Here is a 14,416-nt window from a genome sequence, read left to right as displayed (position 1 = left end):
TTAGTAGTTTTCAAAAGTCTCCCAAAAAGTTTCTATGTTCTCCTATGAGGAAAAATGAGTTATCGGTTTCAAGGTAAGTAATCGGTCTTTTGAGTTGGGGTTCTGGGGTAAGACTCGGGGGTCTCCCAGGGTCAGTGATGCACTGTTGAACCCTCAGCGGCACTCGAGTGGCCGGGTGCAGTGTTTTGAGGTCCAATGGTATCCTGTGGGGGATAGGGGGACTCCGGCTGGTGGCAGCTGGCAAGCAGGCCACAGGGTTGTAGGAGCAAGGCTCCTAGGGTTAAGCTCGGGGCAAGTTGGGGACCAAGTTAGCACCAAAGGGGCACCCTCTGCGGCGCTTGGGCAGCCGGGTGCAGGGTGCAGTTTTGAGGTCGGGTGCCCTGTTGATTTCAATGGAGATTCTCCGAGACAAACACTGCAGACTCTGGGACGAGGATCTTCCAGGAGTGACCACCACTTCGAGGGGTAGGTTGGGATGTAGAGGGATGGTTAGGCACCACTGGGTTGGGCACACAAGGCCGTGGGGCGTCGGGTGCAGAGGTGCCTTTGGACGTCGGATTTTCTTACCCGCTCTGATCGGGGTGGGGGGGTCCTCTAGATTGAGGCTGCAGGCATCGTCTGGTGGCTTGAAGCAGGTCAGGGTTCGCCGGATCTCGGGTCAGGATCGCCGGGGGGGACCTCCTCGTGGTGTTTATTCACTCACACACGGGCCGGACTCGGCGGGTGCAGAGTGTGCTGGATTTGTGTTTTCGGGCTGGCACCAGAAGCTGCAGTTCAAACACGTCCAGTGTTCACGGGAGAAGCAGCTTGGAAAGTGAATGCAGTCAGGTCCTCTGGGGTTTTTGAGGTTGCTGGCCGCTGGACACGCCGGGATTTTGCAGGAGCAGGTTCGAGTGGAGACAGGTTAAGTTAGTGGGCGCCGTCCTTGTTAGCTCTGCACGGCTTCTTGTCCTTCTTTTCTTGTAGTTTTTGGATCTGAGGAAGGAAGGTTCAGGGTGCCCCTAAATACTAAATTTAGGGGTGTTACGGGTAGGTAAAGGGCATGAACCAATGGGTCCCTTTTTGGTGAGTACACCCCCTATTCTGCCACTCTCCAGTGGGAGGGGGGCCGGAGCCTCTCCCTGGTTGGCTGGGTCCCCCCATCCTCAAGATGGTGGGGACTCGAGGTTGTGCTTCACCTCGCCTCCCCCACCTTAGGGGTGGAGTTGGCAGAGGTGGGCACACCTCTCTTCCTTGTTTTTCCCACCGGTTCTCCCACCCAAAGTGGGGGGTAGAACCAGTGGGGACCAGTTGCTGAAAGCAGCAAATGGTCTGGAGAAGCTCACAAAGGCGGCATGCCTTTTGAAGCTTCTCCTTCGCGAACCGTGCCCATCCTGGGGGAGAAGGCTTGGCACCTCATCCCAGGATATGCATTGTTTCAGGCCCCCGAGAGCAGCAAGCACTCGACCCACGGGTCCAGAAACCTGTCTGGTGGTGGCAACCTGGCCAGCCACTCAGTCAGGTTCATTGGGAGTTGGTCGAGTTTAAGGAGGCAACTCTAAGATGCCCTCTGTCGTGTATTTTACATTAAATCCCACACTGGCATCCGTGTGGGTTTAATGTGCGGAGAAGTTTGATACCAAACTTCCCAGTCTTCAGTGTAGCCATTATGGTGCTGTGGAGTTCGTAATGACACCCTCCCAGCACCATATACTCTTAGATGGCAGCACTGCACTTACAGTGCCCAGGAATGGACCTGGGTACTGTAGGGGTACAGGGCTCATGCACCTGTACCCTCACCACTGGCATAGGGCACCCAGCTAGAGGGGTGACTGATGTGTGCCAGGGCAGTTTTATGTGGGCATGGCACACAGGGATGTGTGCCATGTCGACTTTGTTTTGTTCTGCACCTAGACACCCAGCCTGCAAAGGCAGTGTGTGTGTTTCAAGGTACAGATCCTCTAAGGGTCGCACAATAAGTGCTGCAGCCCTTAGGGGCCTTCTCTGATCACAGTGCCCCGGGTACCTATGGTACCATTTACCAGGGGCTGACATGTGGCCAGAGATGCCAGTTGGCTTTAGGCTTCAATGCAGTTTTAGGGAAGGAACACAGGCCCTGGGTACCTGATTGGCAGGAACCCAGGGCACACTCGAAGTACATCAGCAATTTAGCAAAAAGTGGGGGCATACTATGCAAGAAAGAGGGCACTTTCTCACATACTGATTAGATTTGTGTAATTTTGTTCCTGTTTTATTTATCAAAATCACTTTTTTTGTAATCTGGTGTGGGATCTTTTGTGTGATATTTTTACTTTATTATTGTTTGAAGTGTTGCACAAATAGTTTACACATTGCCTCCAAGCTAAGCCTGACTGCTCTGTGCCAAGCTATCAGAGGGTTGAGCACTGGTTAATTTAGAGTTAGCTTGTTCCTCACCCTGATGAGGATTGTTGCTGCTTGTCCAGGTCTCCCATCAGTCAGCCAACAACCCAATGTCTTAAACTTTCCATTTGTATGCTCTACAGTTGTTTTGAACTAATGTTCTGTATGCATGCTGATCTAAATCTGAGCAATAATAGAGTGTAATGTTAGAATCATAGGGACACTAGAAATGTGAAATCCCCTTCCTACTTTAAGATTGGCAGCTTTAGGATCATCTGTAAGATACCGCATATGCCATTTTTGCTAGGAGTGCCAAAGCTTGTGCTTCTGTTGCGCTTTTTTCTGAATGAGGGGTGATGTAGCCTTGATTGTTTAGTGGCTGCACTAAATTAATCTTTTATCGTTCTGAAGCAGGCCCTACTCAAAGGCCCAAACTGGTTCTAAAGCCTCGAACAGCACCCAAGGAGCCAGATTCAGTTGGAGGGTCCACACCCTCAAGCCGGGCTGCTTCCATTTTTGGCGGAGCAAAGCCAGTGGACACAGCGGCCAGGGAACGGGAGGTAGAGGAGCGGCTACAGAAAGAACAGGAGAAACTAACACGCCATCTGGACGACGAGCGCCCGAGATTAGAGCGAAAACCTAGAGAAAGGTGAAGACAAAAAGAAGCTTTTAAGGCAGTGCTAAGTGTATCTATGAAGTGGAGGGATATGCAATCAAATGAAATAAGGAGTATACAGTTGAGAAAGGGGCACATACAGCAGTAATTCAGAAGGGTGGTTGGTCTGAGAGAGAGAATGTGTACTTCAGCTCCACCTCCTAAAGACCCAACGATCATGGAGGCACCAAATTTATTGGTTGCACGCATTTGAATGATGTGGCATTGTACTTTGTGAATGGGAATTTAACATTTGTGGTGACTTGAATTTTCTGTAAGTTTATTTCAGTTTAATTTGAGTAGAAATACAGGAAGACTGGGATTCCATGAAAGGGGGTAGCCCTCCATAAGGAGGAAAGGGAAGGTTGGACAATTTAAACCGGGTGAAGAATCTTTATATGGGTAAAAAGGAAAATATTTGTTGACTTCTATACTATGATCTACAGATTGGTAAAGGGGAAAATATATGTGTGAATTGTTTTTAATGACACTCAAAAAAGGCGATGTAATATTTAGTTTGACATCCTATGATGTTCTTGTGCCAAGCATTTTATAAGTTCTGTAACCCGCATTTTCCTATTGACCACAGACACCCAAGCTGGCGCAGTGAAGAAAACACCCAAGAGCGATCCAGGACAGGCAGCGAGTCCTCCCAGACTGGTAGCACAGGGACGTCTTCCCGAAGTAAGTAGAACTGGAGAGTCCAGAAACTGCCTATACACCGTGCTGCTCCAAATTCACTAAGGACAGTAGGTCTTTTTATGTTTGGCATACAGAAGGTTTTAGCTATGCATTGGCAAAAGACCAATTGTAGATGATACCAATACTTGGTGTGCTCCTGGTCAGGCCCTTGCATATGATTGGTTAGTTTTCTTGTCAATCTCATTCGCTTCCTTCTTATTTAATGGCTTTCCTTCCTCTTCTGGCATTTGTCCACCCTCTGAAGCATAGCTTCTTTACCACCCTTTTAGTGGCTGATTTTTACACTTCTGTTGCTTACTTTCAGTTAACTATTTTTTTTCTTTTGACTTTAAAACTCAATGGGAGTGCTTTTGTGTTCTTGTAATCGAGCGCTCACCTGTGTGATGCTTATGCTTTATCACTCCCGCTCACCCTACTTTCTATATTACCACTCCCTCAGCTTGTCGATTGCCAGCCCTGCCAAGTATAATGTATCAGCCGTTAGACTAACGCATTTCAGAGTGGTGGTCCGCATCACTGCACTGAAATGCGAAGTCACGCATACAGCGCCTCGTCAGCTGTGCCGGTCAAGCGGCCCGGGAGCGCTAGCTCTTAAACATAACACACTATTAAGTTGCAGAGTCGAGTGGGGGGGGGGGGGAGGGGGTGGTGATCTGGCTGAGCTCATCACGCTGCTTGCTACTGTGGTCATTCACCGCGCTGAAGCGTGGCATCGTGATAGATACATTTACTAACATTGTCAGATGCAGGGCACAAGTCCTATAAAAAGAAGTGGGGAAAATTACCAAGTTGGACACTATGTAAGTGACATGACGCCTGCCATCACAGCACATGACGTCACGACGTAGCGCTATAAAATAAATAAACTAGTGCTATTTAAATTAATTGTGCAAATCCTGGGACAGACCACCCCCTCTGACAGTCTTACAGTGTGTGCACTTGTATACAGGGAGAGAACAAAGGCAAAAGCATGCCTCTCACATTCCTTTGAAGAGATGGCAAGCTGTGCCTTTGTTTCCCTCTGTGGCATTTACATTTAAGTGTGAGGTTCCATCCGCCTCCAGTCAAGATATTTTAAACAAGCATTTGCAATGCAAATCGGTCTCGCCTTTGGGACCTTATAAGTGTTTAGCCATGCATTATACCATCCCCTGTGCATGCACCTCAAAGCTCACGGGTCCTAGGGGGGTCCACCCAAGCTCCGCTCTACCCGGCAAGGACACAAACCCTCACATATGGTAGCCACACCTGCTGTACTGATCTTATGAAAGTATACTGCAGAGAGTTAGCAGAGCTCCTGGTGCAGTGCAGAGAGCTGTTGTGTGGCGCATGCGTACGATGTTCGGCATCGCGCGCATGCGACAGTGCCAATTCACCCACCAATCACACGCCAAACAAGCATTGAAAATGCAATAGGACTCTGATTTACCAGAGACCTATTGCTTTTTAAATGTAAGTGCTGGCATGAAAGAAGATGCGCATGGGAGCGGGTGGGGGGGTGGTTGTGGTACAAGAAGTTACGGACTGCGGTAGGGAACGGACAGAGACAGGGAAACAAAACCGGTTTACAAGTAAAGGGGCTGATAGCCTTGGAAGAGCAAAAATGATGTCTCAGTCAGGAGGCGGGACTAAGAAGCCAAACACCAATCAAAAAGCTGAATTTATCATTGAAGCCAATCAAAATTATGTCTGGAATGTGGGCGGAGCTTCCCCCGCAATACTGTATACAGCAGCTCTCGAGACCGCGTATGCGCTGCCTAGGCGAGACCTAAAAAGGAGGCCCGATGGCCCCTTAACTTAGGCCTAGCTGGAGGTGAAAAAAATGCCCCCTTGCTGCCTGCTCGTTGCTGCTGGAAATGGAAAGCAGACCACGTGGAGGCGCTGCTGAACGTGTCCCAGTGTCTTCCACTGGGACAAGTTCAACTTATTTCTGTGGGGCCCAACTTCTTGGCAGGGGGGATGGCGTCCACCCTGCGAAATTAGTGTGTGGATGCCTTGGACCTGCATCTACCCCAGACGCGTTCCCTGGTCTGATGTCAAGCGCATTGCAACGAGCTCCGTGTAAATGAATCTCGTGACCAACACCGGAGCGGGGCCCACCACAGACACGACGGCTGGGTTGAACAGAGACTCAGTGCAGCGGCTGGAGTGGTGGTTCAGTCGCAGCTCAGTTGCCCAGAGCACCGGAACCCCTGACTGCAGGTAGCTCTGGTCTGTGCCAGCCACATAATGAATGGCCAGAGGCCGGCCACTAAGTGCAGAGACTTCAGCCAGCCAGTGTTCATTGCAGCTGCCTGCTCTCGCTGCAAGAGTAAGTGTGCTTAGCACCATGGAATGAGGCATAACATCTTTCAGCTGCAGGCGGCTCTGATTTAACGCTGGCTGCTTCAGTTCCAAGTGTGCTTGAACACACAATCGACATAGCGCCTCCTAACACTACCGGGGCTAACACGCTAGACAGAAGGGCTGCCCTTTAAAAGCACTCGTAGCGGAGACTGCGCACTGCGCTTAGTGTACTCCACCGATGGCACATTGTGTCATGCTGCCTGCTACAGCTGTTAGTTGAAGTTCACTCACGGCAATTGTGAGAAGTTGGCCTGGTATATGATGCTCACTAGTTAAAGTGATCACCTTGTACCATGCCAAGCAACCCTTATGGTGTGGTTGTAAGTCAACCTTTTCGGACTAGCTGCCCTAGTGGTAGCGTAGGCTAAGCAGTCTTTGAGGCTAAACTCGTGAAGCGTGTTAAGCAGGCTGTTTTACCAAATGTAACCCCCCTTTATACCTATGAAAGGACACCACACAGATATATATTGAAAATATATATGTATTTATTTCTCAAAGTATCCCCTAGACTCTTTATGAGCACAGGAGCACAAATCGTTAAACAAGATTACAGTAGAATACACAGAAGTTGCACTTTATATGGATAGGCCCTGGTGGCCGCTCAAACCATATACTAAAATAGTGGTATAAGTACCACGAGCAGAAAAGGGAAAAGGCCTAGGGCCTCTAGAATCGCTGGGCCTACAAGGAGCTAACTTTAGTTAGTGACCAGGAGGTCCACGGGTTGCGTGTGCAGAGCAAATAGTCACACGCGGGCTCCCATAGGTTTTCAGTGGGTGCGTAAAAGTTACAAAGTTACTGCAAAAAGGATCTTCCGGATGGACTATGAACTCAAGATTGGAAACAGACACTAGAGATGATTCTCTACACTTGGGCACCGGAGTGCCAGCTTTACCTCACCCACAGGAAGTGGGTGCATAGGCCTCGAAGTGCGTCGGGTTTCTTCTATCTGTTCAGTGGAGCCTGTGGACAAAGATGCTGCAGGCGGTCGGTCCGGGAGAGATGCAGTGGATCCAAGAGTGGATCGGAGTTGTAGAAGACCTGTAAGCAGAGGGAACAGTGTTCAGTCACCAGCGTGGCACCAGGTGGGTACCAGGTGGGTACCAGGCGATGTCGGGTGCAAACAGGAAGAAAGGTGTAGCTTGTCTCTGCAGCCACGTGGTCCCTGAAGGTCGACGACGTCCAGGAGTCGGTTCACGAGCTGTCCCACGCAGGCTCTCGCTGTCGGCGGTGTCGGCGACTTGATCGAAGCAAACAAGCCTTGGCAAAAGCAATTGTTGTGGAAAACGAAATAAGCTGATGGTTCCGACCAGCAAGGTCAGAGGGACTGCTCCTTTGGAGGGGAGCAAGGGCCAGTCTGGAGCAACCAGACCAGCGGTGTAGTTCTTGAAGTTCGTCGCCAAGATGGCCACTAGCCAGCGGGCCAGCAACCGGTTAGGCGCGTCGAGTGGCAAAATGCAGAAGGGCCCCACGCAGATCGTGGAGATGCTGGAGGGCTCACCTTTGGTGCAGATGCTGCTCGGGTGTTGGGCTTCTCAGATCCCAAAGCACAACTTGGAGGGAGCCTCGGTTGTTGCACTTGCAGCTTGTCGTGGTCGTTTCAAGATGGCTGGCTCCACGTGTCTCGTTGCCTCCACGGGTCTCCTCTTTTCAGGGACTGTGGATCGGGCGGTGAGAGGTCTGGAGGTCCAGGTCTTGTTTGTCTCTGGGCTCGGGCTCCGGCGGGAGGCGGCGGCAAAGCAGACGTTGATTCGCTGGATGGTGCTTGCGTTAGCAAGGTGGTCACTCCCTGACCACAGGGGAGATTTCCTTCAGTCTTCTGTGCAGCAGAATGTCGAAGTTCCCGTCTTCTTCTTATTTTCAAGTTGATTCCAGGATGTCTGAAGTCTTCGGACACAGCTCCTACCTTTATTCGGATTCTAGGGGCCGGACTACCTGCTAGGTCCCTCCCTATGGGTGGGACCAGGAAGGGGGGTGGTTACACCCCCAATCCTTTGTCCAGCTCGCCCCAGGTCCAGGGCTGGTGTGCCCCAGGACCGGTTTGAACTGGCATATGCACCGAGGCTCCTTGTGAGCCTCAGGCATGTCTGGTTCCTTTCAAGCCCTACCTGACCAATACACAAAATCCTGTCTGGGGTGGTGCACGCACCTCCCCTGGCAGGAAACCCTTTGTCCACACCTCCCAAGCTGGAAGGACTCCCAGCAGCAGGAGGGCAGACTTGTGTCTGTGGTGGCAGCATCCATTTTGTGGAGCTGAGGCTCTGTCTGATTTTACCCGGGTTTCAGGTACTGTACATGTCGTGTCCCTCTAGAAGGGTGGAATTCTAACCCCGTCGCCAGAATTGGCGAGGGGTTAGTATTCCAATTCGTTTGACACCTTACTCGACATGTTTTGATAAAGCCAAACCAAAGTTAGCATTTAACCGCGAGGTTCATAATGCACTTAAGAGTATATGGTATGACGATATCTGGAAACAGTAGAAGGAAGTGGTTCCGACCACTGCAGACAGGCTCAGCTCATGCCAGAGCACCATCTCACATGGAACCAAGCACTCTGCCTTCAGGATTGTTAAGGCCTGCCATAGGAGTGACTTATAGGTTAACATGGGTCCCATTTAAGGTTAGGTATAGGTATACTACACCTAAGTAAGAGGTGGTTACAACAACTTACCCCAGCTGAGTGATCAGCCAGTTGTGTCAAATTTGTTAGGCCAGGCCAGGGGTGGCACAATACATGCTTCAGCCCCTGGTAGGCCTTAGATACACCAATGCCCTGGGTACCTAGTGTACACTGGTACAGGGGCTCACAGGGTGATCCACTTCCAATTGGTTATGCACCTAGGGTGCATAGTGTAAATTTAGTAGAGAGAACAGCAGGCTGGGGGTCTGATTGGCAGGCCCACAGCCTCAATATGTCAAAAACCAGTGAAGCAAAAAGCAAAAATTTGGGGTGACCATAGGATAGCAGACCCTACTCTCCTACAGCAATGATTTGCATGGGCGTGGTGACTCCGCTGTGAGTGATGGCTGTATCCATATCTGTTCAGCCGCTGAGACGCGCTCAGCCTGGGCTGGTTCATCACGTGACACTGGGTCAGGTAACGATGAACACTGGATTCATTTGATAGCAAGAAGTGATGAGACTGAAGTTAGCTTCTGTGGCCACGGGGGCGGTTGAACGTTTCCATGCAGTTTGGTGCGTGCTGTGCCTCATTCATGCGCAATCATTAGGAGACCCGAGAGAACAGACCTGCTGCAGATCATGTTTTCAAAACATCTGACTGTCTAACTTAAAATGCCGGGCTGGAAAACTCGTCTGTGCAATCACTGACATGTTGGTAATTTATATCGAACACTAGTAAAGCAAGCATTTAATTTTAGCATTCTGCAAGTAGTGATGTAGGAAATGGTTAGCCCAGATGAGGTTGTGGACACGGACGTGGCAAACACATTTTAGAAAGTGTGAGCGGTACAAGGTGTCTGGTGTTAGAAATCTGGACTCTGAGTCTGAATGTGGCCTCTGAATCTGTACTTTCATTTTATCATTTCGATCGTTTATATACCTAGATAGTGGGCTCATTCATTCCATGTGTATCAACTCAACTTATTTATTTGTGTTCACATATTCTTGTTAAATTTAAAGTTTTGTTTTAAAATTAAAATGTGCACATGCATTATTATTTATGACTTGTCTCTAGACTCACGATAACCGAGCTGGGAAGATTTGAGGCTGAGGCCAGAGGACGACGCTTTGTTTGTTGTTGCTCGAATGTTTGTCATTTTAGTTATTTCTAGGTTTCCCTAGTCTTCATTGCTTGGATCTTTTCTTGCGAGAAAGTGTCCCTTATAGACGTTGAATGTCACTCATAATTACACTGAAATTATGAAAATGTCGCAGCTAAGCAATCTGAAACCTTGGCAGCTATGTATTGCTGGACACATCTCACCCCTTCCTGCTGCTTTTTTTCTTCTTTAAACACCCCCCCCCCCCCCCCCAGTCCCATTTGTTAAACACTTTAAGAGGGCCCCTACCAGCTCCAATTTACACCATAGGGCTCCTTTCTCCAAATGTGCAGTCCTGCACATTTTATTTGTTTTAATTTACTTTATCCACCAGCTTGGAGTTATAAATCAAAAAAGCAAAATGGTGGGCGTCTCATGGTTCTTTGTGGCAGCGCATGCACACGCCATCACAATGGGCCTATTTTAGCATCATGGTGCATGTGTGATGACTCAAATGGTCTGCCTTGGCAAAGCCAAAAGATGTAACCTGTTGGTTTTGCCAATGCTTGTTCTTAAAAGTAGTTTTCCTGTCTGGCAAGTAAGATCCTTGGATCAACGAAGGGTGCACTGTTCTACCCAGTGCACGAACTTGGCATTTATGATGTAATTTTAACATAATCCACAGCTAAAATCCCACCCAGGCTTAGTTCTCCCCCCAACACCACCGCCTACTGTACTTGGATGAGAACATTTATTGTGTTGGGTTTTTTCCCCCCTTCAGGCACACGAAGGAGGGAAAGCGAAAAGTCTGTGGAAAATGAAGTTTTTAATAAAGATGACGAATCAACCTCTCCCAGCTCCAAAGGTCCAAAAGCAGAGTCTCCCCTTCCCCTGAAGGTGATGCCAGCCCCGCCGCCCAAGGAAAATGCCTGGGTTAAGCGCAGCACTACCTCTCCCGCTACCCGCTCACTGAGCTCAGACTCTGACAAGCAATCGCCCACAAGGTAAGAGCAAGTGCTGGCCTTCTCAGTACACTAACGTACTCTGTGTGAGCTCTAGGTTTCTATCTACAAAGATCTAGTGTTCAACTGAGACCTAGGTTCGTAACCGTAGTTTGCGTGGGGTCCATCTAGAATTGCCCTGTAGAGTATAAAAGCTGCTTCACATATCAAACCACTGGGTGAGTAAATAAGAACCCTTTATTTTTACAGCCAGTATGTCAGCATGTTATATGGTAGTTCTGATTTGATTTTTGTCAATTTTTTTGTCTAAATGTCAGTCAGATGTTTATATATTCTCTTATGAAACTGGACTCGGCCTACTGAGCATTAGTTTTCCTGAAGATTGGCAAAAGTTTAATTTCTTTTGAACTATTTCAGCACATTTTGGTGTATTATTCAAACATACTCTTGCCCTGGTACTATTTCGCCATCCTATACATCTATACATCAGCCAGCAAGAGTTCTTTTTTTTGTGGGAGGGGGGGGGGGGTGAGTATTTTAGGTCCCTTAAGACACATAAAACAAACGGGTGCCATTTAGCAGCACAAGAGCCAGGGGGAAAAGGATAACATCCGCATATTTGGTCTCTCCTTGCAAGAGCACGTGACTGAGTTGCTAGCTGGCCGCCATGTTTTTATTTTGTTTTCTTTTCAGTGGCTCAGGCTGCAACATGCTCAATTCTTTTTATTGTTTGAGGTTCAGCAAAACGGGTGTAAAAACGATCAGACAAATGCAGTTGATTTGACCAGGGGCGGCTGGTGACATTTGAAAGTGGTGGGGTGTAAAATTATTGTCATACTGCACCGCAGCGAGCAAGAGCAGCGAGCGAGCCGGAACAACCTATGGAGGACTCGGGGGAATGGTGCATTTTCAAGCAAATTTGAGAAAGCAGGAAGGTTAATAAAGCAATTGTGAAAGTTCAGTAATTACATTAATAAAGAGATGTCACTAATTCCCCATATGGTAAAAAATACTAGTTCTACTATATGAGGGGGCCTAAAGAAACCTTTATCAGCAGCAAATAGACCACCAGAGACTCAAACAAGCAGCAGTCAGGGACACAGTGAATTCTGGTGATCTTTCATGACTTTTTTAGGGGAGACAGACCTACAACTGTTTGTACTTTATCACTAGACAACACAATATTCATGTTTCATGCAGTTGTATACAAAAACCGTGCCAGGATTATCGGCACAGCCAGCCAAAATGCATTTTGTCCTTGGCACCTCCCTACCAGCAAAATAGTTACATTTACAGCTCCCAGATGCAACGCATTACCCTTTTGCTATCTGTTAGCACTGTGAGGCACCTGTCTTATCTCATCTTAAGGACGGTCTTTAAGTAAGGCAGGGCCTGCCCTTAAGCTGCAATGGTGGCATCCTGCTCTAACACAATCTAATATATTGCTTTGCCTGCTCATTATTTGACTTGAATGAATTTCAATTACAGTAAACAAATGTCAATTTCCAGATTACAACATATAAAAGGGCATTCATTGCAAAGAGTATTTTTTTGCATGCGTTAAACGTGGCTGAAAATAATGCTTACTTGACAACTGCTTTTTATTCACTGCACAGTAAAAATAATTCTAGGCCTTATAGCATAAGTAGTTTCGCCTTTCTAAAAACATTCTTATCCATCAATGTTATTTATTGCTATCGACTGATTCCAAATACTTTCTCCTCTCTGGTAAGTATAGGATACGTAATTCTGACAGCAGGGTCAGCTCTCTGCAGAGGTGACTAAAGATTGTACATTTGTAAATATAATACCTGGAACAGCTTTTTCCAACTCAGGGTCAGGAGCGCGAGGGCTGGAACTTGGTGATACTCTTTCAGAATGTGGCTTCCGAGTCTAAAATGCCTAAAGTGCCGCAGACTCCAAGTTTTAAGCAAAGGCCAGGACCGCGAGAACCCAGGAGAGCTTTCACTACCTAGGTATTCAGCAGAGGAGCTCCGAAAGCCAAGCACCTTAAGGCAATCAGTTCTAACTAAGCAAGCACTGTACAAGAGTAATATGCTGCCCAAAATAAAAATCCAAAAACGCAAAATCCTGGGAACAGCTAAAACTCTAATGGAGTGAAAGATTCAGTAAAATAAGTGAAATAAAATCGGGAACTAAATCAGTGCCATGGGTCACCTGGATACTTATTACATTTGTTGTTCACAAATTGTCAGTGTTTTTCACAGGGACTCGTTTCAATGTCCGTTCTAAAATGCTACCGGCCCACTCAATGCCCAGCAGTGTTACTCACCAGAAAACGTTAAAATAGAATATGCTGAAACAAGGCACCATGATGTGATATCGATACAGCAGTGATGGTCGGTTGTGCGAATTTTGCCATACACCGTTATTTGCATTGAAATATGAAGCATACCATGTAGTTTTATTACAATCAGCGCCACTAGAATTATGCAATTTTGTGCCCACTGCGATTTTCGCATAATAATTATCTATTTGCCATAAGCACATAGAAATGTGTTTCTAGTTCAAATGGTTCAAAAGTTACAAACAATACAGAAACAAACATGCGTTGCCGCTCCGGGTAAGGCTCTTTGCCTGCGGCTCTGAAAGTGGCAGCATGTAAGAGAAGGGACGGCCGGCAAGCACAATGTGAGCTCACACTCACTGCATTTAAGAGCAAGCACTTCCGTGATAGAAGTGCCTCCGTAAAGGCAGCATGTGTCATCAGGGCCGAAATGTTCTGCGCAAGTTCGTAAAACACACAAATGTACATGAACTGAAAGGGTGTCCGGTTTGTTGCTGCGTGTATTTAAAGTATGCACTTTAAATAAGTGCACAATTCTTTGCTGTCTTGCCTATTTAAAGCAGGCACTTTAAATTACTGCAGCAGAAAGAAGACCCTTTGGGTTGATTTACATATGTGTTTACGAACCAGCGCAGACCCAGACAGAAGTGTGTCCTGGAGGCCTGTGTCACAGTGTGCAGTCACGGTGGCCTCAAGGTGGTTGCCACAATTCGCCCCACCACCAGTGTGGTAAACACATGCCCCGTTGCTCTGGAGAGGTCGTGCGTAGAAATACTCCGCATTCCTGCGGCAAGTCTGTTTACATGTCCGGGTCTGCGTTTACTGCCCCTGGACCGAACACAGGTACGTGGCATCATGGTCCATGAGATTAATGGGGGGGGGGGGGTGGTCTGAAATATCCCAACAAGCAACAGAGCGTACCCCACAAACAGGCATAAAGGGAGGCCTTGATAATGGAGGCGGTGACACTGAGAACCACTTGTACAGATAGCAGATAAAGGGGTATTAGCGCCCGGGGCATAATACGGCGACAGAGAGGAGTGATAGGTGGGCAGGAAGATGGCACACAAAGACCTTACACTTATTTCAGCTACTACTTCACACCTTCTAAAGGTTACTAATCTGATAAAAGTAAACCAACGAACCTGCTGCGCGCTCGTTTGAAACCACGGCTGCAGGCGGCGCCGCCTTTCTTTTTCCAGCAACTGTGTCCCGGAAATAGGAGCTACCAAAGTTACGTAGCCACTCCCCTAAGGTCGCCTCGGCCATACCCAATCAGGAAGCCTAATTCACGGAGGCGAAAGGAGTGCTGAAACTGTTACCACCCCCTGCACTGTGAGCCAGCCCTGCCCCTTCCCA

General features: G+C 48.0%; 1 protein-coding gene across 5 annotated transcripts in view; it reads left to right on the top strand.

The window, feature by feature from the left end:
* Nucleotides 1–14,416, top strand: part of LOC146833173 (eukaryotic translation initiation factor 4B-like) — a 443,619-nt gene that overhangs the window by 292,295 nt on the left and 136,908 nt on the right. For 3 of the 5 annotated variants that reach the window (XM_085600827.1, XM_085600824.1, XM_085600826.1), the window contains exons 9-11: nucleotides 2,773–3,010; nucleotides 3,606–3,700; nucleotides 10,569–10,791. In XM_085600827.1, the coding sequence (XP_085456953.1) occupies nucleotides 2,773–3,010; nucleotides 3,606–3,700; nucleotides 10,569–10,791 (556 nt within the window). The remainder of the gene's footprint in view (nucleotides 1–2,772; nucleotides 3,011–3,605; nucleotides 3,701–10,568; nucleotides 10,792–14,416) is intronic. The other 2 variants (XM_085600828.1, XM_085600825.1) reach the window with 1 other exon arrangement.

Source organism: Triturus cristatus, chromosome 4_2 (assembly GCF_964204655.1).
Source record: "Triturus cristatus chromosome 4_2, aTriCri1.1, whole genome shotgun sequence".
Lineage (NCBI taxonomy): Eukaryota > Metazoa > Chordata > Amphibia > Caudata > Salamandridae > Triturus > Triturus cristatus.
This window is presented reverse-complemented; position numbering and strand designations above follow the sequence as displayed.